The 24,835-nt window shown below is 41.7% G+C and overlaps 3 protein-coding genes across 3 annotated transcripts; all 3 read left to right on the forward strand.

Moving 5' to 3' along the window:
* Window positions 1-273: 273 nt before the first annotated feature.
* On the forward strand, window positions 274-11,721 carry washc5 (WASH complex subunit 5). Its single transcript, XM_058053213.1, has 29 exons — window positions 274-475; window positions 904-1,117; window positions 1,200-1,345; window positions 2,169-2,253; window positions 2,370-2,470; window positions 2,562-2,754; window positions 2,823-2,975; window positions 3,463-3,576; window positions 3,716-3,887; window positions 4,440-4,567; window positions 5,391-5,520; window positions 6,091-6,203; window positions 6,570-6,736; window positions 7,119-7,194; window positions 7,475-7,585; window positions 7,682-7,822; window positions 8,405-8,485; window positions 8,594-8,695; window positions 8,771-8,950; window positions 9,032-9,156; window positions 9,241-9,403; window positions 9,505-9,607; window positions 9,684-9,763; window positions 9,846-9,949; window positions 10,108-10,237; window positions 10,323-10,419; window positions 10,945-11,098; window positions 11,237-11,324; window positions 11,466-11,721. The coding sequence occupies exons 2-29, from the start codon at window positions 932-934 to the stop codon at window positions 11,520-11,522; spliced, it is 3,480 nt and encodes a 1,159-aa protein (XP_057909196.1). The 5' UTR covers window positions 274-475; window positions 904-931; the 3' UTR covers window positions 11,523-11,721.
* Window positions 11,722-12,254: 533 nt separating this feature from the next.
* On the forward strand, window positions 12,255-16,343 carry nsmce2 (NSE2 (MMS21) homolog, SMC5-SMC6 complex SUMO ligase). The gene is made up of 6 exons (XM_058053963.1): window positions 12,255-12,583; window positions 12,758-12,870; window positions 13,015-13,168; window positions 13,469-13,557; window positions 14,419-14,525; window positions 14,721-16,343. The coding sequence occupies exons 1-6, from the start codon at window positions 12,463-12,465 to the stop codon at window positions 14,830-14,832; spliced, it is 696 nt and encodes a 231-aa protein (XP_057909946.1). The 5' UTR covers window positions 12,255-12,462; the 3' UTR covers window positions 14,833-16,343.
* Window positions 16,344-17,254: 911 nt separating this feature from the next.
* Window positions 17,255-20,320, forward strand: lratd2b (LRAT domain containing 2b). The gene is made up of 2 exons (XM_058053961.1): window positions 17,255-17,422; window positions 17,607-20,320. The coding sequence occupies exon 2, from the start codon at window positions 17,730-17,732 to the stop codon at window positions 18,552-18,554; it is 825 nt and encodes a 274-aa protein (XP_057909944.1). The 5' UTR covers window positions 17,255-17,422; window positions 17,607-17,729; the 3' UTR covers window positions 18,555-20,320.
* The last annotated feature ends 4,515 nt before the right edge of the window (window positions 20,321-24,835 follow it).

Below are 24,835 nucleotides of genomic sequence, written 5' to 3' on the forward strand. Positions count from 1 at the left end.
TTTAAGGTGACTAATTTTCAACACTTCGTTCACGCAAGTAAAAATAACAGTGGAGGAGCAGAGCAATGAAAGAACTCTGGCAGGCCAAATGATGTGAAGCAGCAAAAAACCCAAAACAAAACTGAAGATCGAGTGGATCTCTGTCGCCATCTAAAGGATCACTGTGACTTCAAACGAAGTGAACTGCTTCAATAGAGTCGAGCCCTTTCTTCCATTTATACATTTCCGAATGTATAATTTATGACGTTACAAAACATATTGCAACAATAGCAACTCTCCCGAAACACGACAGAACACATTTGTTCCGTCTTTCCGGCACGTAAAGTGTGATTAATCAAACGCACCCAGTAGCAAAGTCACATGGTTGGTCATGAGGAAGTAAACAGTGAAGAAAAGACAGCTAATATCCGAGCAGTTCCAATGAAAAATACGACTTTATCTATAATTTTGTTTTGAACCATCAACACATAAAACGGTGCGTGATCTATGACTGCTTTTCATCCTTATTTATATTTGCAACATGGATTGTTAATGTGAATAGCTAGGATGAGAATATGTGCTAACGTTAGCATAGCAATGAAAGGAGTAGCTAAACTACGGTGTAATACTATGTAACACTGCTTGATATTACATTATATTTTGTTGAAGAAACGGTTTTACACAAGCACTGGCTTGCATACAATTAGGGTTAACTGCCGTGTATTAATACAACGTTTGTTATTGTAGGACAAATAATGTGTTGAATTAATACAGTATTGTACAATATGGAAACATATTTGCAGTAACATATAGTAAACATCAAGTGATCATCAACAAGTGACGCTACAGCAGGGGGCATTCTTACTACGGATGGATGAAAAGTGATTTAGTGCTGTATTCAAACACCCTGTCCACCTGTCCCAGGTGTGGCTGCTCTTCTTCTCCAGCCACTATGGTGGACTTCTTGGCGGAGAACAACCTGTGCGGCCAAGCCATCCTCAGGATAGTTTCCAGGGGAAATGCTATCATCGCCGAGCTCCTGCGCCTCTCGGACTTCATCCCTGCAGTTTTTCGGCTCAAGGACAAGAGCGACCAGCAGAAATACGGAGACATTATCTGTGATTTCAGCTATTTTAAAGTATGTGTAACCCTTTGGATTTATTATTGTGTTGATTCTCTTTTGTTCCTTTTGCACGTGTAAAATAACCATGCTTCCCCAGGGCCCAGAGTATTATGAGGGAAAGCTGGAGGCCAAACCCGAACTTCAGGACCTGGATGAGGAGTTTCGAGAGAACAATATTGAGATTCTTTCGAGATTCTACCTAGCATTTGAGAGCGTCCACAAGTACATAGTGGATCTAAACAGGTAAAACTGCACTGGGCGAAATGTACTTTATGGTTAAAGGCTTTGTCCCACTGCGCCATTTAACGATTTAGATTTTGTTGGACTTTTTATTTGTTTTTCCAGACGTATCTAGACATTGACTTATGTTGCTGGTTGTTCCGAACTTATATTCACAATTAAAACGCTGGAGTTTCTTGTTGTTGTGGTTTTCACTGTTACTTGGGTGGAAACTCACCATATTAAATAGGATTTTTTTCACAGATATGTCATGTTATATACACGTTAAATCCTCTCCTGCAGGCCAGTAAGCCACTTCTGGGACTAACAGTGATCCAAGTGACGGTATTCCAAGATGATAGTGATGTTAACACAAAATTACAGTCGTTAATGAGGAACAAACTAACCTAACTTACCACTGTATGACACCATCTAATGTAAACATTTAGTTGGAGGCAAACAGAATTATTATGGGACAAAGCCTTAAATGAAAACAGCATTTTTTGAAATTTTGCCCATCATTCACAATCTTTATGTAAGACACGAACACATAAACAGTATGTCTGTCTCTTTTCTGTGCGTTCTAAAGATATAAAACAATAATTTAATTGGAAACACTTATTCTGCAATCATCTGCAGTATCTTTAGAATGCACAGAAAAGAGAAAGGCATACGTGTGCATGTCTTACATAAGGTTTGTGGACGAAAATTCAAAGAAAATTGCAGTTTTTAATGGATGAGGTTAAAATGATATGTCATAAATGTTGTTCTTTTTTTCTTTGAAAATCCCCAAATTCCACATGCGATCATCTATATTAAGATACGATTTTACATGTCTTCCCTCCAGACACCTGGATGACCTACATGAGGGTGTTTATATTCAGCAGACTCTTGAGACAGTGCTTCTAAATGAGGACGGAAAACAACTACTGGTAAGTGGCACAATACAAACCACAGTACAGCAGCAGTGACTTCATGTCTTGCAATATTCATTGTTTACATCAAAGTCAATGCTCTGTTGATGCATGTATTTTTTTTCCCTACTCAGTGTGAAGCTCTCTACTTGTATGGCATGATGCTGCTTGTTACCGACCAAAAAATTGAAGGGGAGGTTCGAGAGAGAATGCTTGTTTCTTACTATCGCTACAGGTCCACACCCACGCAGACAAATATAACGGTACACTAAAATCATAAGCTCCAGATGCACATTCATCTTCCTCGTGTATTTTTTTTTCTTCAGTGCTGCAAGGTCTTCAACAGACTCCAACATGGATGACATCTGCAAACTCCTACGCAGCACCGGCTTTTCGAGCCAGCCTGGAGCCAAACGGCCGGCCAACTACCCAGAGAGCTACTTCCAAAGGGTTCCCATCAGTGGCACCTTTATTAGCATGGTCATTGGGAGACTGCGCTCTGATGACATATACAACCAAGTAAGTTGTTCAATATCAAGGCGGTGATTATACCCGAACGTCACACAAATGTTCTTCCATCTCTACAGGTGTCTGCCTACCCTCTACCGGAACATCGTAGTACAGCGCTGGCTAACCAGGCAGCCATGCTGTATGTTTGCCTTTACTTCAGCCCGTCGATACTTCATACCCAGCAGGCCAAGATGAGGGAGATAGTGGACAAGTACTTCCCTGACAACTGGGTATGGGTCTCCACCTTCAGTGGAAATAAGTGACTCTAAAGCAGGGGATGGGCAAACTACGGCTCGGGGCCCACATGCGACCCACCAAGAGTGTGAATCCGGCCCGCCAGTTGCTTTCTAAGTATTTCAACTTTTAACATACAAACTGGCAACATGACTTGCAAGTCGGATGTCTTATTTAGTAAAAAAAACAAACAACCAAACTGTAAAATTAAATTGTGTAGTTTGATGTGCTCCTGAAAAAAGGGACATGAGAACATACAGCTGATAGTATAACACTTTTACAGATAAAATTAGACAAATAATTCAAGGAAAAACAGCATAAAATAGTGTGTGTGTTAACAAATATATGTTCTGGCCCCCCCTGGACAATTTTGTTAACTCAATGCGGCCCACGATATTTGCCCACCCCTGCTCTAGTCCTATTGCACTACCTGTCAGTTGTTCCCTTTGCTGTATGGAATCATTTTCCGTTGTCTAACCGTAGGTTATCAGTATATACATGGGGATCACGGTGAATCTGGTGGAGGCCTGGGAACCTTACAAAGCTGCTAAAACGGCTCTGAACTACACTCTGGACTCTGCAAACATCAAGGAGCAGGTACGAAAACACCAGAGGGGTTCCTCACGTTGTATCTCAAATTCAACTCCATTTGTGTATATTAAGCATCCGATTGCAGCCTGCTCAGTGTCTCATCAACAGACGATGCTGAGCTGTGTCTAACATTGCGTGTGTTTAGGCGACCCGTTATGCCACAAGCACGGAGAGCCTGCGACCTCAAGTGCAGCAGTTGCTGAAGGAAGGTTTCCTTCGAGAGGAGATCATTTTAGATAACATACCCAAACTGCTCAACTGTCTGAGGAACTGCAATGTGACCATTCGCTGGCTCATGTTGCACTCCGCAGAGTCGGGTAAGACAACTGAGGAAGTAGGAAGGAAAGCAGTGACTTGCGGTCAGGGCAGACAGGGGAGACAGAGCCTATTATTGTATATATTTTTTTAAATATAACAAAAATAATTGGATTTGCACTATTTTTGCAAATCTCTCATCTCGGCTTAAGTGCGTGAGTTGAGCCTACTATCTAAGGAGCACTGGATTGTGGATGGTGCGTATTTTTTAACGATCCAGATTTAGCAACAAGTCAAATAAAATGCTCTCCTAATGAATTAATGAATTTGACTGTCAAGAAGACCAATTAAATCACTAGGTAGGTGATCTCTACAGTAAAGTATCAGATCGTTTCCTGCAGACTGATAGGGTGCAAGTGTTTCATATACTGTACAAATAAACCACAAATAAAAGGAGTCAGTGCCTCACCAGCCATGAACCTCACCGCACTTTACTGCTCTAAACTGCCTTTACCTTGTGACCTTTGGCCAACATTCTAGATATTCCTAGACGGTTCCTCATAATGGGGTTCTTGAAATGACATTGAATTGTTTTGTCCTTCAACGTCTGACAGCCTACGACCCAAACAACAAGAAACTGCGCCAGATCAAAGACCAAGTGATCAACGACTCCAAGTACAACCCCAAGATCCTCTTTCAGCTCCTGCTCGACACCGCCCAGCTGGAGTTCACGCTTAAAGAGGTGAGCGAGAGTCTATATCACAGAAGGAATGTGATGGATTTGTATACTTCACCAAGGATATGGTCATCTGGATTCAAACAATGCGTATATGATTGTCCATTTTTAATGCGTCTTTAACATTACTCATGGCTCTTTAACATTTGTTGGTCTCCACTGAAACCAAAGATCAGAAAGCTTTGGTGGAGGGCCGTGCTGTCTGAGTTGTTTTACGGCCTTTAAAACGAGAATACCTTTATGAGCTCCTGTCTTGTTATGCTAGCCCTCAAGACGAAGGGGTATGTAACCGTAAATAAAGTGCTTTTAGTAACACAACTTTAACAACTACCGTGGTGGTTGCAACTGTTTTCAAATGTTGCTAATCATCCACGATCTTTATGTGAGATAAGAACACAGGTGTTTCCCTTTTCACCAAGAATGGATGTCATTTGGATTCACTTATTTCGCCTGTAAAGCCCCCTAAAAATGCCCCAAAATGACAAGATGCTGCATTTACATGCCATGACCTGCATATTCACATTAGTGATATTGTTAAAGGAACTACTTTTCTTGCGTAGTAACACGGCTAGGTGTATGTAGCATCACACCCCTCGTCCTCGCACGTGGTTTCAGTGAGTGATGACAGAAGAACGTCGCATGGATCCACGCAAGCTGTGTTTGGTGTCGTGTGTTGCCCCCTCTGTTGTTTATTAACTCACCGAGGGGGCAGCATATGGCTAGCCGTTCAGTGATTAGGAGAGGACACAAATTGAATCTTCTCATTATCGTCATCTCATCTGACTAATCCCTCCTCATCCACCTCGCATCTGTGTGGCCCCTCCTCCAGATGTTCAAGCAGATGCTGTCAGAGAAACAACTCAAATGGGAGAGCTACAAAAAGGAGGGGTCAGAGAGAATGACTGAGCTGGCCGAAGTCTTCTCAGGTGTTAAACCGCTCACCAGAGTCGAGAAAAATGGTGAGTTATGGTTTATTTGAACATGAACGCAAACATGTATACATACACTACCGCTCAAAAGTTTGGGATCACTTGGAAATTTTTCTTGGCAATCTTGCCATGAAGTCTGAAGTCCTGAAGTCGCCGCTTCACTGTTGATACTGACACTGGTGTTTGACGGGTATTATTACTACTATTAGTACTATTAGTACTATTTAGTGCAGCTGCCAGGTGACGACCTGTGAGGCGTCTTTGTCTTAAACTACACACTCTCAGATATTTGTCTTCTTGCACAGTTGTGCAGCGTTTTTATGTCCTTGTTAGACCCAGTTTGTGCTGCTCTCTGAAGGGAGTATGGGAGTACAAAAATGTACATCCTTCTTTGAAAATCATCTGATTAATTGTTATTGTTTGTGAAATGGAAAAAAAATGTTTGTGAAATGCATGAAAATGTGTTTTTCTTTGGAAAACAAAAAATTTGCACACCTCTTTTCAATACATGGGAGACGAGCGTATTGAAAAGTAAAAGACGTACTTTGTGAATGTATACATAGGCAGCGGCTTCATCTTTACATTCTGTCACGCCCACAGAAAACCTCCAAGCCTGGTTCAGAGAAATCTCCAAACAAATCGAATCTTTAAATTACGAGGACTCAACAGCTGCTGGGAGGAAGACCGTCCAGCTCATACAGGCTCTTATCGAGGTGAGGGGCCGTTCTTTTCCTGACACAGCACGGTACAGTGCCTTGCTACATTCAAGGTACTCGATCACTTAACTTGGGTAGCTAATGTTGATGTAACAAGTTATTAAACCTTTCAATCCCAGCAAGACATCCCTCCGAGTACAGGCCATGTTTGACGATCTTGACTGAGGCACACAGAGTTTGTTTCTACCTCTTTCCGTTCTTTAGTAATCAGCAGTAAAACACGGGAATGTTTCAGTTTTCCCCAAAAATCACTGTGGTTAGTTCAACAGATGAGTTTATAAGCCCCATAATTAGGTGACTCCAGTTGTGTGTTCCTTTTATCGTTACATGTTTCAATTTCAACGTCCTTCATTCGGTTTTCAGGTCCAGGAGTTCCATCAGTTGGAGTCCAACCTGCAGGTCTGTCAGTTTCTGGCAGACTCGAGAAAGTTCCTGCACCAAATGATTCGCACCATCAATATCAAAGAAGAGGTCCTCATCACGATGCAGATAGTCGGAGACTTGTCGTATGCGTGGCAGATCATAGACAGGTAGGTAATCTCTGTTTGTCCTCCACAGGACATAACACATACTGTATATGAGATGTTGGGGGATGAGAACATGGCCATAAATTGTACACATCACTGTATCAGCTAAGGGGTTCATACCGTGAGGAAGAAATAGCGGCATGTACAGTTAATGCTAATAAACAGCAAAGACCAATAATCCCTATACTAGACAGTCACATAAATAATTGATTGTATTTTTATGCGACATCATTTATCAGTATGCAGGTAGCGTAAAAACACAGGTGGTGTGTGTGTATGTTTTTCTCTTCTTTTAAGGTTTTTTTTATTTGTTATGCAGAGCAGATTTCACCCCTTTCTTTTCCTCTAACGCCCTTTCCCCCCCTGCTCATGTTTTACCCTGCAGCTTCACATCTATTATGCAGGAGAGCATCCGGGTAAACTCATCCATGGTCATAAAATTGCGAGCCACCTTTCTGAAGGTGAGTTGTCCCTGGCATTGCTGCATGCATAACCCGCCTGTTTCAGCCAGCCCCGTGCTGGGCTTGAATACAGGACCTTTTGGAATGGGAGTGGAAAGCGCTGACCGATGGGCCAAAAGCACGGCCTGTCAAGCCAGCCTTCAGCGTGACTCTTAGGGCACACTTGCACAGCCGCACTGGCTGGCATTCGTTATACATGCATAATGAGGAATTACAGTTGGCACTTCACAACAATGATCTTAAAGCCAGTTTGTGTGTGTGTGTGTGTGTGTGAAACCAGCTGGCCTCTGCCTTGGACCTCCCATTGCTGCGCATCAACCAGGCTAATAGCGCCGACCTGCTAAGTGTCTCCCAGTTCTACTCCGGGGAATTGGTGGCTTACGTCAGGAAGGTGCTGTTTATCAATGACATAGTTGAAGCTTACATCACATACGTTTTGTCCTACTAACAGTTTGGTGTTCAACTTGCTGCTTCCTCCTGTTTGCAGGTACTGCAGATCATCCCAGAGAGCATGTTTACCTCTCTGGCCAGGATCATCAAGCTTCAGATCCATGACATCATTGAGGTCCCCACACGGCTGGACAAGGACAAACTGAAGGACTACTCCCAGCTGGGGGCGCGCTACGAAGTAAAGAACCTGATTAGTTTGTAATGGTCTCACACGCATCACATCTACTGCGCAAAATCAAAAGCTGAATTATTCAAAGCATCCCGCCAAGATGTTTTTCATGCAGAATAATCAATATGATTCTGAAGCAGTCACACTGGCACTCATATTAGAGCAATTTTACGCCCCCTGTCAATGTGAAATACAAATGAGAACATTTAGGTTGTGCCAGCAGAGCCTTTTTTGCATATTATTTAAATTCATCTTCACAAATATTGGGCCACAAGTTGTCAGACAAATTAATTTAAACATGATTTATTCTTATGAAAGCAAGTATTTTGAGTTTTATGTGCTATATATTTTCTGAATTGGCTGGCGACCAGTCCAGGAGGTATTCAGCGTCAGCTGGGATAGGCTTATTATTCTCTAATGGGAATTAAGCGGAATAGAAAATGAATGCATGAATATATATAATGAGCTTTCCATAATATAAAGACCACAGTCAAGTAAGAAGCATATCTACTGAGATAGAACATCGAGCTTGCCGACTGTATTTTAGATGAATATTTTCATATTTTTAAACATTTTTCAACATCACTACAGGTGGCTAAACTCACCCATGACATCTCCATTTTCACCGAGGGGATATTGATGATGAAGACCACTTTGGTTGGTATTATAAAGGTGTGTCATGTATTCTTTCATACATGGTATTAAACATGTTTCCCTCATGTTAATTTGCACATTGATTACACCTCGCTAGAGTGAGTTACCGTGATTGTGATGCTTTAGGTGGATCCTAAGCAACTTCTGGAGGATGGCATCAGGAAGGAGCTGGTGAAGAGGGTGGCTTATGCTCTGCACAAGGGATTAATATTCAACCCCAAAGCTAAGGTAGGGCATGATATCGCTTCTCTAATATTTACTGTATTAATATCATTTTTGACACCCTCAACCCAACCTTCCCAGTCCAGCGAGCTGATGCCCAAGTTAAAAGACATGGCGGCCACCATGGACGGCTTCTACAGGTCCTTTGAGTACATCCAGGACTATGTCAGTATATACGGCCTTAAAATCTGGCAGGAGGAAGTCTCCCGAATCATCAACTACAATGTAGAGCAGGAATGCAACAGCTTCCTCAGGACTAAGGTTGGATTCAGCAATGGAAGATTGACACATTTTTCCCGCCTTTGTTTTCTGTAAATTCTTCTTTTTCTTGATCGTGATCAGATCCAAGACTGGCAAAGTGTGTACCAGTCCACTCACATTCCGATTCCCACGTTTCCGTCTGTGGATGAGTCTGCCACCTTCATTGGTCGTCTGTGCAGAGAGATTCTCCGGATCACAGATCCTAAGTCTGCATCCTGTTATTAGTGTGGAATGTTCTACCCTTTTTTTGCCGTCTTTTATAACCTCGACAGTATTTGTTATTTCGCCAGGGCAACATGCTACATCGATCAAATGAACACCTGGTATGACCTGAAGAGCCACCAGGAAGTGACCAACAACAGACTATTCTCAGAGATCCAGAGCTCGTTGGGTACCTTTGGCCTCAACGGATTGGACCGCTTGCTCTGCTTTATGATTGTCAGGGAGCTGCAGGTTTGTGCTTCCAGAAATTGACACAAAAATGTGCTGCGTGGTTGAGGATCCCAATGAACTCAGCGTGTATTGACTTTTAAAATGCGTGTTTGTCCCATTAGAATTTCCTGACAGTGATTCACAAGGCCATTCTGAAGGACAAAGCTGCATTGGAGGTCTTCAAAGCAATGCTGGGGGCTGTCAACCCAGTTCAGGGGATCGTGGGTAGGTAATGCAAGAAAAAGAAAACATCTAGGATATTTCAAGGGGATCTGCGGTTAAAAAATTTTTCTCGTGATAGGTAATGCTAGCAAAGTGTACGCCAATGCAGTGGCCAAAACCCAAAAAATCTGGGGGCCGTATTTGGAGGTCATCATGAAGGTACGTGTGTCTGCTTCATCTCTCCAGACGATAAAATCATTACACTTTGTAGAATACCCCTCATCTGATGTTTATGTGGTAGGTCGGCCAAATGCAAATTCTACGGCAGCAGATTGCCAATGAGCTGAACTACTCCTGCAAGTTTGACTCCAAGCACCTGGCGGCTGCCCTGGAGAACCTTAACAAGTCAGTCCAGTGCTTACATCCCAGCATGTAACAACATGCACAGTATAAAAAGACTAACTCTTAAGAATCTTTCGTCTGGCATTGTAAACGGTACACATTCGGTTCAAGGGAATGACGACATTGTTTCTCGCTCTTCTTTTGCTATATGATCCCGCCAGGTCTCTTCTCGCAGATATTGAAGCCCACTACCAAGACCCATCGCTGCCCTACCCCAAAGAGGACAACACCCTTCTGTATGACATCACTGCCTACTTGGAGGCTGCGGGTATTCACAACCCGCTTAATAAGGTTAGAGAACGAAAGATGTTGCTATCCCACCTTTATTTTTTTAAATCAACTTGAAGAATGACCTACTTTTTTCTGTCTTTCACAGATTTACATTACCACAAAGCGCCTCCCGTACTTCCCCATCATCAACTTTCTTTTCATTATAGCACAGCTGCCTAAGCTTCAGTACAGCAAGAATCAAGGTTAGTTCTCACCAACACCAATACAAACTATTTGAACGTTTTCCCATAATGCATTTTGGCCAAACAAAGCATTTCATTTGAGAACAAACGGCATAGAAAATAGATGGATGAATGGATGTATGTATGGCTGCCGGGGCACTGCAATGTTGCCTCTGTCCACCAGAGGGAGACAGAGGAGCCCAGAGAAGGGCTGCAATCATTGTAGAACCCCGACATGCACCAGTGAAATGTATTGGTACTTGTATATTTATTAGCTACCTTTTTAGTGTTGAGTTGCTGTGTGATGAGTTTAGCTTTCTTTCATGACCTCCTCCAATTTCCAATGGGTTGACAAGCTTGTCCTGAGTTCGCCGAGAGCTATCGTTTCACTGACTTGTGAGCGACACAATATTTAAACAATTAGTAGTACTTTCGAAGTAAAGGAGATGTAACGAGATTAGAGGTTTGACATAAATTAGCCGCACCGCTGTATAATTATATGAGCCTGAAAGCAAATGCAAATTTGATGTGTTGTACTTTTAACAGGAATGACGTGCAGGAAACCCACTGACCCGGTTGACTGGCCGCCCTTAGTGCTTGGTCTTCTCACACTTCTCAAGCAGTTTCACTCCAGATACACGCAGCAATTCTTGGCCCTCATTGGTCAGTTCATCCGCTCTACCATGGAACAGTGCACAAGGTAACCACACTGTTTTTCCTAGTTAATATAATCAATATTGTATTTTATAATATTTTGCTTAGATGTGAATCATACTATAAAATTAAGATGTTGCTTTCATGAGCTATTATCATAGTCTTTTCCCTCCTGAAATTCTAGTCAGAAGATCCCTGACATGCCCTCGGATGTGGTGGGAGCGCTCATGTTTCTGGAAGACTATGTGAAATACACAAAACTGTCACGCAAGGTAGGTGATCCTCGTTTATTCTGAATGAATATGTTTCTAGTATGTCATGAATAAATGCTTGTACTGTATGTTTTCACATCGTAACAGAGGTCGGTTGCATTGTCATTACTTTCTGTTTCTATTTTTCTTTGTGTTCCAAAGGTGGCTGAAGCCCACGTGCCCAGTTTCATTTTTGATGAGTTCAGAACAATACTGTGAAGATCCGGAAGAAGCAGAAGAAAGGATTTTGTTGCCTTTTGTGTACTTAATACATTTCATTGTTTAGCTGAATAATGTCCTAAAGCACATGTAATATTGTATATTGTTCATAGATGGAAACCTGAAATTGCCTTACTGTTCCTAACATTATTAACATTTAATACATTAATAAAACTGGAAAACAAACAAAGTCCTATTTTAATTAGACCAAACGGTCCAATCTGAATGTGTGTATTGTGCTTTTTTTTTCTTATATCATATCCATGGTGCAAGTGGATAAATTATTAGCCGTATTTTCTTGGTTCCATTGATTATTTTAATTTTTTTTACCACTGAAAAAATACAGATTAAAGCATTTGCTAGCAAGATATGTTTGGATAGATGGTATTTCTGTTTAAAAGAAAATGCTTGTGGTAGTTTACACACAAACATCACTGCATTTTATGTGTTTTATGCACAGAGCCGATCATGTTAAAGGTAAGGATTATGTAATTACGTATTATGGATTATGTAATTGTCTATCGCCTACTTCCCCAGTCTGCTTAGTGTCGACACATACGGCACTACACATCTTCACCAGTCACGTACGGCTTTCACCGAAAAAGACGAGACCAAAAGGACGTCTCATACGCTTGAAAGAGTATGAGGGCGGACTTCTGTCGTTCACTTCAAAGAACCGACTCTACGAGCCGTTTCGTTCACGACCGACTCATTACTACATGAGCCGAAGCCGGAAGCTGGCCGGAAGTAGGAAGTAGAGGCGAGTCAACTCATAGTTCCCTCCATTTCGGCGGGTGTTTCGCGTGACTTCAAAGATCGTAAGCTGTTTTCATAGTTTCAACTCTTTAGACTTTACAGCAAAAAGCTTTAACTTTGCTTTTGGCCTAGTCTATACTAACGTGCTGCTAGATTATTCGAGTGTATTGGGATATTCGCCAGTATGTCACTAAGTCTGAGCGAGGTACATGGCACCTTGTCCAGCCTCAAGTCCTGTCAGGTCGACCTCTTGACGGGGATGGACATCGTCACCTCAGTGGCCATGGACCTGGCGGAGGACCTGGGTAACTAGCTCATTTTTTGCTTTGTCACCTCCACGTTTAGCTGTGCCTTTCTACTGTTCTAAGACTTAATATTTACTTTTAAAGCTTCTATGGCCAATTGTAGTAACATTCTAACAAATGTGCTTTCAATTGCGAGAGGGTTATTTGCGTATTTATATTGTGTTCTGTGCATAGACGGAGAGCGGGACCCTGAAATTGACAAGATGGAGGCCTTAATGCTGGAATGTGCCAAGCTGGATCGAGAGATTGACAGCTTAGTTGACATTGTGCAACAAGTCACATCAGATGTGAGGAGCCACCAGGAATCATTAACTACCATATTAGACAAGAGGTTTCCTTGAAGAGATGTGCTTGAATACATGTGGAAAGTTGCCCTGCAGGGTGAAACATCAACTATTTTTCACTAAAAATGTTTTTTTTTCCCCATCTAGGTTGCTGCACTGCAACCAGAGGACTTGTTCGGTCTCTCCTCCAAAGTCAAGGAAAGTGTTGCTACGAGAATATCCACACTGTCTGATGAAGATCTGCAGAATCACCAGAAAGTAGTGACTTTTAAGGACAGCATCAAGAGCTGTTCCAACCAAGGTACAAACATGCTTGGGTGTTTGAGTCTAATTAGCAGACATCTGCTTGATCACTTTGACATAAATTAATACCTGCTACCCCCTTTTTCCTGGTAATAGTCTTCATTGGACTCCTTTAAAGTGTTAATGTGTTAATGTTAAGTTGTACCTCGCCACATAGTGCTTCAAATTTCATGGTTTTAGAACAGGGTGATCGTTGCCGGTCCATAGTTATGTTGCCGTCCTTTTTTTTTTTTGGTCGCAAAGTAGAATTAAAGAATATCAAAGTTAGTAATGTGCAGTGCGGATGTTGTGTTTTCAGCCGACCAAGAACCAGAACACACGGAGGATCTTGATGAGGACGTCGCTGTAACACAGACCCAAATAAACTTCACATGCCCTCTCACCCAGGTACACTCGTGTAGTTGCTAGCTTTGCTTTCATTTTGATACTCATCGGAATAGGTCCACCATCTTGATGACGCGCGTGTACAGAGATGCTGAACAAATTATCTTTGTTGTGGTGGGTTTGTTATAACGATCAGACCAAAGCAGGGTGGCAAACGGATGCTTTGCATGTGAACGTGATGGCAGATGGCGTGCAGCAGTGTAACAGTGTGGTTTATCTATATTCTGTCTGGGAAATATGACCGCTAATTCCCTTTTCTATATTTATTTCTGGCGATACTGTATATTCAGTGTCAAATTAAACATTTGTGCCAATAATGGTCAGTTATTTCATGTTTAGATGGCTTTCATAATGTATTTGGAAGATGGTAAACAGGTTTTTATGAAAGCCCGTTTCCGCCACTGAAAAAAAAAAATCCCAATCGTAAGTCAAAAAATAATGAGATAAAAAGTCAAAATTACAAGATAGAAATCATAATAATGAGGAAAAAGTCGAAATAATGGGTTAAAAAGTCATAATAATGAGATAGAAAGTCGAAATTATGAGATAGAAAGTCATAATAATGAGATAAAAGGTCGAAATAATGGGAGAAAAAGTCATAATGAGATCAAAAGTCGAAATAATGGGAGAAAAAGTCATAATAATGAGACTTATTACACTATTCTAGTGTAGTGGTCTCATTATTGAGACTTCCCTCTTGAGCCTTAATATCCTTTTTAAACACAGATTAAAAAATAAATAAATAAAGGGCTGTTATTTTATTGAGCTGGTGATTATTATCTAGTGAGGATTCAGTGGGAAGCGATTAATTTTGAAAATGTTGAACATGGTGATATTTATGTATGTACTGTATCTGTATTCCAGGTGGAGATGGTCAACCCGATGAAGAATAAGAAGTGTAAGCACCACTACGATGAAGGTGCCATCAGGGGCCTCATTGAAACAAGACACAACCAGAAGAAGAAATGCATGTAAGTATTGTATTGAAAAAAATAATAATTTATCAAACTGCTTTAGATCATTTACACCGCTTTTATTTTGGAATTGCGTTTACCGAACCGTTAGCACCTGTTAGCCAACAGCCAGATGGCGTGTCCTTACGAAGGTGAGATGGACCGCCCTAAATAGGACTTTGATTGTGACCGCTCGTCTCTGTGCCCCCCCAGCTGTCCTGTGGTGGGCTGTGGAAACACAGACGTGAAATTGTCAGACCTGCTACCCGACCACACTCTGAGGAGACAGATCCAGAACCACAAGCAGCAGAATGGCCGCACGTAGAACTCAGCACTTTGATCAGGAACATTCATCGTATTCATTTTGTTGTTGTTATGCTTTAACAAAGAGGCACACTGTTGCTATGGTTTTCATTATTGTCGCCACAAATGCATCGAGGTTGTTGAGCAGCATTTGCTTGTTTTTTCGACATATTGCTTTTATGGAATTGTCTTTCTGTATAAAAACGTTGTGTATTTTCAGTATTGTTGAGTTATAATTAAAGCTTTAGCTTTATAGTTGTACAAAGCAACAGAAAGCAATCCTCCAGGGTGATGATAGAGGTTGCATGACTCTATCACGTCACTAAGTCAGCCACTAGAGGGCGACGTCTGCGTGACGACAGCAATGCCACAAGGACAGAGTGGCACATTTCCCATCTCCAATGTTTGCTCTCCACTACAGCCTGGAGTAATTGTGTCTGTTTGTAGGTTAGTGCTGCTTGAGGAGTGTGGGAGGAGAAAACAAATCAGGCTAATAGGACACTTGAGAACATGAACAACCAGAGTGGTGAGTGGCTCCGAGAAGGATGCATGACCCAAAATGTGAAGGAACGTTTTGTTTTGTTTTGTATTTGTTCTATTTGATTGTACAAAGTATCTGTAGATATGATTCTTTGCTCTTTTTGATTACACCTTTAAAGTGCGAAAACATGGTCACATGAATGACAAACGTTTTGTAACCACACACATACAAAGTATGCGGTCAGATCCTCGGCCTCTTAAGGTCCTTTGTGCTACATCGTAACAAACAAAGGCTGTGTTGAGATGCAACTTACGTCAAGCTAATCTTTTAATGACCTTGCATGAGGCATTTTTAGGGGTATTTTCTCATGCTTTACACAGCGCTAGGAGTATGGAGTAGCAAGACATCAGTCTATGTTGCATGCCGGGTTGCTGATTCATTTCTCAGAATTCAGTTCTTGTTCTCACACGTGACAGGAAGCTTTTTGTGGCGTTAAGTTGACACGTGACAGACAAAAGTCAACTTCTTTAATGTTTGTCTTAGTAAGACATGGACACCAAATCGGTTCATAAAAGCATGTTGGGATGAGTTTCATGTACAGGAACATGCATGGAACCCTGACCTCAAGCCCATCAAAACAGCCTATACTCATTGTTGTGTAATGGGGATAATGGGTATAATGGACCCCCTATGTACTTTGTTTCTGCACTGTAAAAAAAAATCCAAGTTGACTCAACTTAAAAAAAAATTGGAACATTGCTGCCTTAATATTTTGATTAAATCTAGCAAATTATTTCAGGTAATTTCAACTCACAATTTAAAAGACCAAGCTCACGTGACTTATTGCTTTGTTTTGGAACTTTCTGTATTAGGTCAAATTAATATTTTTGTTGTATCAACAATAGAACTCAAGTAATCTCAACTCACTTTTGATTTAGTCTAACTAGTTATTTCAAGTAAATTCAACTCACAATTAAATTGAAAAAATTTGTTAACCAAATTAGCGCGCTGACCTCACAGCTAGGAGACAAGGGTTCAATTCCACCCTCGCCCATCTCTGTGTGGAGTTTGCATGTTCTCCCCGTGCATGCGTGGGTTTCCTCCGGGTACTCCGGTTTCCTCCCACATTCCAAAAACATGCTAGGTTAATTAGCGACTCCAAATTGTCCATAGGTATGAATGTTAGTGTGAATGGTTGTTTGTCTATATGTGTCTTGAGATTGGCTGGCCACCAGTCCGGGTTGTACCCTGCCCCTTGCCTGAAGACAACTGGGATAGGCTCCAGCACCCCCGCGACCCTCGTGAGGATAAGTGGTAGAAAATGAATGTTAACCAGATTTGACCAACAATAACAACAATAATAACAACAACAATAATATTGTTATTTGATCTAAAAAATGAAGTTCCCATCTGTGCATTTACTTTGCAGAGGTTGCATACATGTTTGACTAATTGTGATGTAGCTAACGACTTGTTTTTTTTTTTTTTTTAAACGGACACATGATTTTGCTGTCTGCTTCTCCAGATTTGCATACAGGCAAAACTACTTGGTGTGTTGTTGTGATTAACAATAGTACGGTGTTGCATATAAATGCACCGAACGAAATGAAGCATAACGTGAAATCCTTCATCTCGGCATCAAATCATTGCTGCATCGCCTTTCTGTCCATTATCGCTGCCTTTTATTTTCTTGCAAAAAAGTCAACTGTGTTTTGTGCTAGCAGCCCATTTTCTAAACAAACAGTCATGAGTCACAGTTAAATGTCAGGTGTGGTAATAAAACCAAAATAACATTTTTTATGCATAACAGTATGAGCGTAAAAACGTTCCCACAATGCCAATCAAAATAGAGCATTAGGCTTCTTTAACGAGATTGTGCTGGAGTCTCTAATGCAGACCATCATGGCGCCATTCATGCAAATGAGGCAAAAAGGTGCACTGTGCCTTTAAAAGATGACACCTCCCAGTAGTGGCTCATTGCAGGCTGAGTTTGCTTTAAACCAACACTGGCTCCCAACTACAGGCTTGTGTGGTGCACTTCAAACACACCAAAGTCAGCCAAGCACCAGCAGGAAGCGAGGAGAGCCGCGAGGAAACAAGGAAAGGTCAAACGTTTCTTTAGTGACGGCAGGTGAGTCCATGCGCCTTTCATGATTGATGTGACAAGTTGTGATGTGACAGCAGACGCGTGGATGTGTCACTCGGGTTCAAAGCAAGTCCGATTTGAATGCGGATTCTGCTCCGAAGTGAGCCAACAGGTGTGTCAGGTCGCACCTGTTGGGATCCGTGTTCACTGTGTGTTTGTGTGCGCGCAGGCGGGCGGAGGATCTCCTAAACCGGGACATGGATTACTGGCACCACTTTGGATTTAGTTGACACCTTCCTGACGTGATCGGGCGAACAGGTGGATCCCGCCGGTTTCAACGACGCCCACCTTTATGGGGAACCAGGTGGAGAAACTAACTCACTTAAATTACGCGGAGGTGCCGACGTCGGATCCGAATGGGCTCGACCCGGACGAAGACGGACCCCGAATCGGCGTCTCGTACATTTTCTCCAATGACGCGGACGACGACGAGGACGAGCATCCGGACGCCTTCCCCACGGAGAACCACCAGGCGAAGCACGACGAGAAACCGTTTGACCCCAAAGACGAGCTCGGGTGTTCGGTTTGCTTCCGGGAGGAGTGCGTGTTCGAAAGAGGCACCGGAACCGCCACCCACACCGCGGAGAGCCTGCTGAACAAGTGCAAACCGGGAGACCTGCTGGAGTTTGTCGCCACGGGACAGTACCCGCACTGGGCCGTGTACGTGGGGGACTTCCAGGTGGTCCACTTGCATCGCGCCGAGATCAAGAACAGCTTCCTGACCGACGTGAGTCAGGGCAGGAAGGGTCGCATCGTCAACGCTCTCTACCGGTACCGGGCACTCCAGCCGGAGGTGATTGTGCGCAACGCCGTGGACCACGTCGGCTCCAGGGACCGAGAACTCTACTGGAGGAACTCCGAGTGTTTCGCGGCCTGGTGTCGCTTTGGAAAACGCGAATTTAAAATCGGAGGGGAGATTAGGATCGGCAAACAACCGTACAGGTTGAGATTACACTTTTCCGACAAGAAGACGCACGTTTTGGAGTTCCAGAGCCTGGAGGACGTGATCATGGAGAGGAGGAGGAACGACCAGATAGGAAAGGACGCTGTCATGCAAGAACTGGCCAATCACCTGAACGCACCACACGACTATACGGAGCATGCGTTTGGCACCTGATGCCGCCCGGGGGGGGTGTTCCTGTGTCGGGATGCCTTTTGGCCTGGGAGGGGTCAACACCCAATTAGCATCTTTTTCCATGAAACTGGTAAACAAGACTTGTTTACATTCATACAAGTGGATTGGACACGGACTTGGTGTTATTTTATTACCACTGAGCATCTTTTATGAATTATTATATTTATAAGCTGCAGTAAATATACACAAAGAAATACACACTGAAAGGTAATAAAAGGCAAATTAATAAACCCCTATTGTATTTTTTTTACATTTGATTATTGATTACACTTCATGTAATCATTACACAAGTCTATGTGGACATGATTGATTTGTGTGGTTTTGTTTTGGAAAAAAATGGAAATAAATATAAATGACTGATATATTTTCCTTATTTTTACTGCCTGGTTGTAATTGAGAATAATTATGAAGAAAAAATAGTATATGTCAGGGGTGTCACTAGGTTCTGATGACGGGGAAGGGGGGCTTAGCCCCCCCTGGAGATGCACAGGATATGAATGAATGTAATAGACAATAAAAAAAAATAATCCAAAAAACAAATAACAAGAACCGGGATATAACTTTCCCACTTTTGGACAGATTTAGTAGAGGTACTTAATTGTTAATTGGTAATTATTTTAGGCCACCATTAAATGTACACAAGTACACACAATATACACTGCAAAACCGCTGGACAGTGATCAATTAGAATTATATTATTAATTAGGCTATTATTATTACTATCATCATTATTCTTCTGATTAGTACTACTACTAGTAGGCTAGTATTAGTATTATTAAGTTACATTTTTGGGGGGCAAAAATCAATAAAAAATAAAATATTAAATTAATTTTTTTGGGGGGGGGAAATTAATAAAATATTATTAAATTAAATTTTTTTGGGGAAAAAAATAAAATAAAACCAATAAAAAATATCAATTTTTTTAGGAGGGCTTAAGAACATTTTAGGGCGGCTGAGGCCCCCTAAAATAGGCCTAATGACGCTAATGCTATATGTCCTGGTAAGTCTTTATTCGGCATAACAGCAAGACTATAGATAACTATAATAACTATAACTATAGATGCTTTTACAGCTTTGTGGCAAGTTGTGTTCCACCTGTGGTGGACATTTTTTTCCCATTACTTTCACTTCTGACTGAATATATGTCATTTCTTTGTGAGTTGCCACAGGCTTGAAATGTTCTTCACCCTTATTTTGCTTTCATTCCCTCCCTCGGAACTGCAGAGTTTATTACAGTTCAGTCATACACTCGGCTCGTATTTGACAACACTCTTAAATAAGAAAAAACCACCACATAGTTGTCACGTTTGTATTGAAAAGAACATTTCAATTGGAACATATTTGGAAGAATTGGGGTGTGTTTTGGTTTATGGGTCGTAACTGTTAGAATCAGGTAGGAAATGGACACAAAAATGAAGAACGTGTTTGATCTTGAAAGAAAAGCCCCCCCTTCCTGTCCCGTTTTGCATGATTTCATGCCTGTTGTGTTTCCCTTTGCTTTTTTTGTGCAGGTCATGTCCCAAAAGAGCTAAAGTAGGATCACGTCGATAGCGAGTAACAACAAGCGGAAAAGCTGCCGGACACATTAGCATGTATGCAATTCTCTACGGTCCGCCACTGCGCTCAAATAGGAATTGTGTGTGTGTGATGCATATTTATGATAATCAGTCATATTTTGGTAACAGCCAGAGAATGGGGACTGCACGGGGGTGAAGCACACGATATTAAAACAGCTGCTGAGACTGAAATGACCTTTTTCCTGACGCTCAAGTACAACGTTACTGTATGTCACCCAAAGGAATACAGTAGCGCCTCTCAAGCTGTCCCGGCTTGAATCTGTCCAAACATCTCAGACCACAACTATGACGTCAGCACTTTTCACTTTCAACAGAAAAGCCTTTGCAGATTTCACTTATTGTAGGCTATTTTGGGATTTTGCGCCCCCACAATAAATAAGTCTGTAAAATCTGTACAAACCTCGGTATGAGTTGCTGGCACCGGCATGAATGACGACACGAACAAACCAGCTAACCTTGAAGTAAGTACAGTGCCTGCTGGCTCTCTAACCCCGCCCCCGCCTCCCCCGGAACCCTCGTTGTACCCGCCATTTTAGAAGCAGTAAGCAACACCGGCTAGCTCCTCCCCCTCCAAACCCTTGGGCGGAGCTTGACATACACTTCCATAGCTCTGATTGGTCGGCTATTTTGTAGTACAGTAAACCTCGGATATATCGGATTCAATTGTTCCCACTGGTTTTGTCCGATATAAGCGAAATCCGTTATATGCGTATACCGGAAAATGTCCGTTTTGCGCATATATCGGATTTATATCCGGTATATGCGTAAATGGGATTTTATCCGTTATAAAAAGGCACTTCCTTGACTATGTTTCCAATGTACCTGGACGCGCAGGCAACGCTGCAAACGCTGCAAATGACGTCGTATAGCGGCCTGTCACGATTCGGCGAATCGGAGCGCCACGATGCGGCCATCCGATATATGCGAGGGAAATTTAATGGAAATGCATTGGAACGGGACTGGAGATTTTGTCCGAAATAGGCGAAATCCGTTATAAAAAATCCGATATATGCAATTAATTTTTATTGGAAATGCATTTCAGAAAAATTGGTTCTTTTTTATCTGTCCGTTGTGAGCGAATTTCCGATATATCCGAGTCCGATATATCTGAGGTTTACTGTACATCAATTTACTAAAACAACAAAGTCCACCTAAAATAAATTGCTAACATTAGCTAAGAAATATCGAATACGCAAATATGAGCAGAATCGAACATGGATACCAGTGGTTTCGGAGCCACATGAACGATATCGACGTTCGATATTGATTAGTCCAATTCCGAGAAGGATTTGGTTGTTGCTTCAGCCGCCATTGTCCACTGCTACTTCACAGGGAGCTAAATAGCTAGTCCGAACTTGTCATTCTGAGATGAATCGTTGCGGACAAAATGGAGGCTATAGCATCGCAGGGAAATGGAAAGGAACACCGCATGGACTCGTGAGAGTGACGTGACCCCCCCCTACCCGACACCTCGCTGTGCCCCCCCCATTTCAGAAGCTGTTTTGTAGTACATCAATTTCCCAAAACCAAAGTCCACCAAAACAAACTGAGAACCATATTAGCTAAGAAATATGGAATACGTAAATATGAGCGGAATAGGACAGCCACATGAAAGATATCGATGTTCCATATTGATTAGTCCAGTTCCGAGAAGGATTTGGTTGTTGCTCCAGCCGCCATTGTCCACTGCTACTACACAGGGAGCTAAATAGCTAGTCAACGACTTGTCATTCTGAGATGGATCGTTGCTGGACAAAATGGAGGCTATAGCATCGCAGGGAAATGGAAAGGAACACCGCATGGACTTGTGAGAGAGATGTGACCCCCCCACCACCACCACCACCACCGCCCCCAACACTTCCTGCAATTGTTCCACTGGGGAAGCTTTTGGGTTGACATGTTGGCTCATTCTTGTCAGACTATTTCCCACCGAGTCTTGCTTGGTTCCTGTGGGGGGGATTGGAGCAAAGCCCACCCCCTTCAGGCAAAACTCACTTTTGGAGAGAACCAACCAACCAACCCACTCTGGTGTTTATTCGTTGTTTATCTATGAAAACTTCATATTCCACAGCATTGACAATATTTATTCATCACCTCAAACGTTAAATGCCAGATAAAGACTTTACCATTGTTCCATTATTATATATGATCTAAATCAGGGGTCTCAAACATGCGGCCCACGGGCCTTTTGCTGCCCGCGCAAGTTTGATATGGATGCCGTATGGTATCATGTACCCAGAAAAAAATTATTACGTTTGATTAATGTTCATGTTAAAGGTTAAATAACTGTTAATAGTTATCCTCCCTATCCGTGTGGAAGTGGTAAGTTTTTGGCTATTTAAGTTTAAAGGAAATAACTTGGAGGCTACCGTTGAGGTCGCTAGCTCTCTAGTTTGCGAGTTAGCATGCGTCTCAAGACCCTGCAGTTGCGCAATATGTTGTAAATAAAAAGAGTATAAATGTGACTATAGTCGTGTTTTGTCATGTCTACAGGGCTCTAATAATGCTTTGTTCATTTTAATCTGAAAAAAATCATTTGTCTACCCACCAACTATATGTGGTTTCTTAAGTTTTTATTATTTGCCCTTTTATTATTATTATTATATTTATTTATTACTGATTGATTGATTTTCTTTATTCTTGATTTGTTTCATTTATTTTTCATCTTATTTTGTGCAGAAAAATAAAAATGAAGATATTTGAGAACAGTGGAATGTTTTATCAGAGCTTTTCTTGTAGAAAATCGGAACCAAAGCACTGAAAAAGTTTGTATATTTTTCTGTTTTTAATAACTGCGTTCTGTTTTTTTTGGAAAACCTGATGCGGCCCCAGCCTCGCCCAGACCCTAGCTCCAGTGGCCCCCAGGTAAATTGAGTTTGAGACCCCTGATCTAAATAGTATTTACAGTGTTTGATAGTCTTTGTTTATGTCAGTCAACCTCAACGTGTTTGGGAACGTGTGAGTTTCGATTCAAATCAAGGACTTTCACATTAAAAGTGTTTGAATGAAGGACTTTCACATTAAAAGTGTTTGAATGAATGGCTTTCACATTAAAAGTGTTTGAATGAAACAGTCCCAGCCTACACAGAAGACTGGCGTTAAGAGCTGACAACAATGTGAAGAAATCTTCACACTCCGAGCAGTAAAGGGATTGTGGTTGTCACTCTGTGTGTGTATGTGTGTGTGTGTGTGTGTGTGTCAAGACAGCTTAGAGGCAACACAATAAAAAAAAAGAACCCAAAGAAAACTAAACAAACTCTTATTCAGCCGACACAGAAGGTCAAATACAATCCATTCATATTCAACCTCTGATTTGTTCTGATTTGTAAATAATAGAAAGAAAAATAATCTTTTCCAAGGTCAAATGGATGCCATCAAAACAACTTTATTAACTCATTCAATCCCAGACGTCCATTTTCCTTTTTAGACTATATTGAGTGCCGGTGTGTGTAGTAAATGAAACAGATCATTTAGGTTGGAAGCAGGAAGTCCATGAAAGACTGCAGAAAGAGGTGCAGATTCTGGAAGATCTAGAAAGATAAGATATGCCTTTATTTGTCCCATGAATAAAAAAATTGCATTGCACAGAATCAGTTAAGCAGTATACACAATATAAAAATAAAATATAAACAACCCAAGTATTAACAAATGAACAATTTTACCCAGGTTTATATACAAATACAGTGTGCCAGATAATATGAAATGAAATATATGACCAGTATATATGTACACTATGAGATCCTGCATCAGACATTATAAAAATACTGCGATTAGAACTTAATATATTGCAATATATAGCTGCTCTACAGGAGTCCACAACGCCATACAAAAGTCCCGAAAATGAGCTTAATGCGTCCCCTTGAATCAACACTTGAACATCTGATATCCCAGAGTACAGATTAGCTGTCTGACACCTTCGGTTTGAACCTGGTCTGGCGTGGAGAAGCCGACGAAGGCATAGATGAGTCCCCGGAAAGATGAAGACGAGAGTGGACGAGAGCAACACAAATGGAGACAATGATGTACGAGACCACGTATACGGATGACAGAGGTAGAGTCTGAACCAATGGAGGGGAACACACAAAAAGATCTCAAGGAAGAACAAAATAACCTGAAGTGTCTGCATAGAACATCAACATAATACAAGCTGACGTGAAGGATGTAAATGGAGGAAAACACGGCAGGACGTCAAGCCCTCAAGATAGAGGACAAAGCAGAAGAAAACAGCATCGGACAAATGAAATGTAAAGTGGATGAGATGGAGCAAAGCACACGCATGAAGGATGGGCTTGTGACTTTGCTCGGCATCAAACGCCGGTCTAATGGCAGGACAGAGGAGGAGAACCAATAGAAGAAGTGGCCAACTGTGAACGCCGTTGTCGACAACATTGATGGACACATTCCACTGCATGGGAGAAACAACATTAACACGTCTAACATAAACTAGCTTAGCTGAAAAGGAGAAGCAAGAACGCCAACAAGAATAAAAGACAACGCACACGAAAGCACACGACCGAAGGAAAAGTGAAAGCAAAAACATAATTTACACTTGGTAATGGTGATGGTTTAGTTTCATTTGAACATGCATCAGATTACAATTGAGTGCATCACATAATCAGTAATAATAATAATAATAATCATAATCATAATCAGCTCCATCTGGTACTTTTACAATGAGTAACTGTT

Source organism: Doryrhamphus excisus, chromosome 17 (genome assembly GCF_030265055.1).
Source record: "Doryrhamphus excisus isolate RoL2022-K1 chromosome 17, RoL_Dexc_1.0, whole genome shotgun sequence".
NCBI lineage: Eukaryota > Metazoa > Chordata > Actinopteri > Syngnathiformes > Syngnathidae > Doryrhamphus > Doryrhamphus excisus.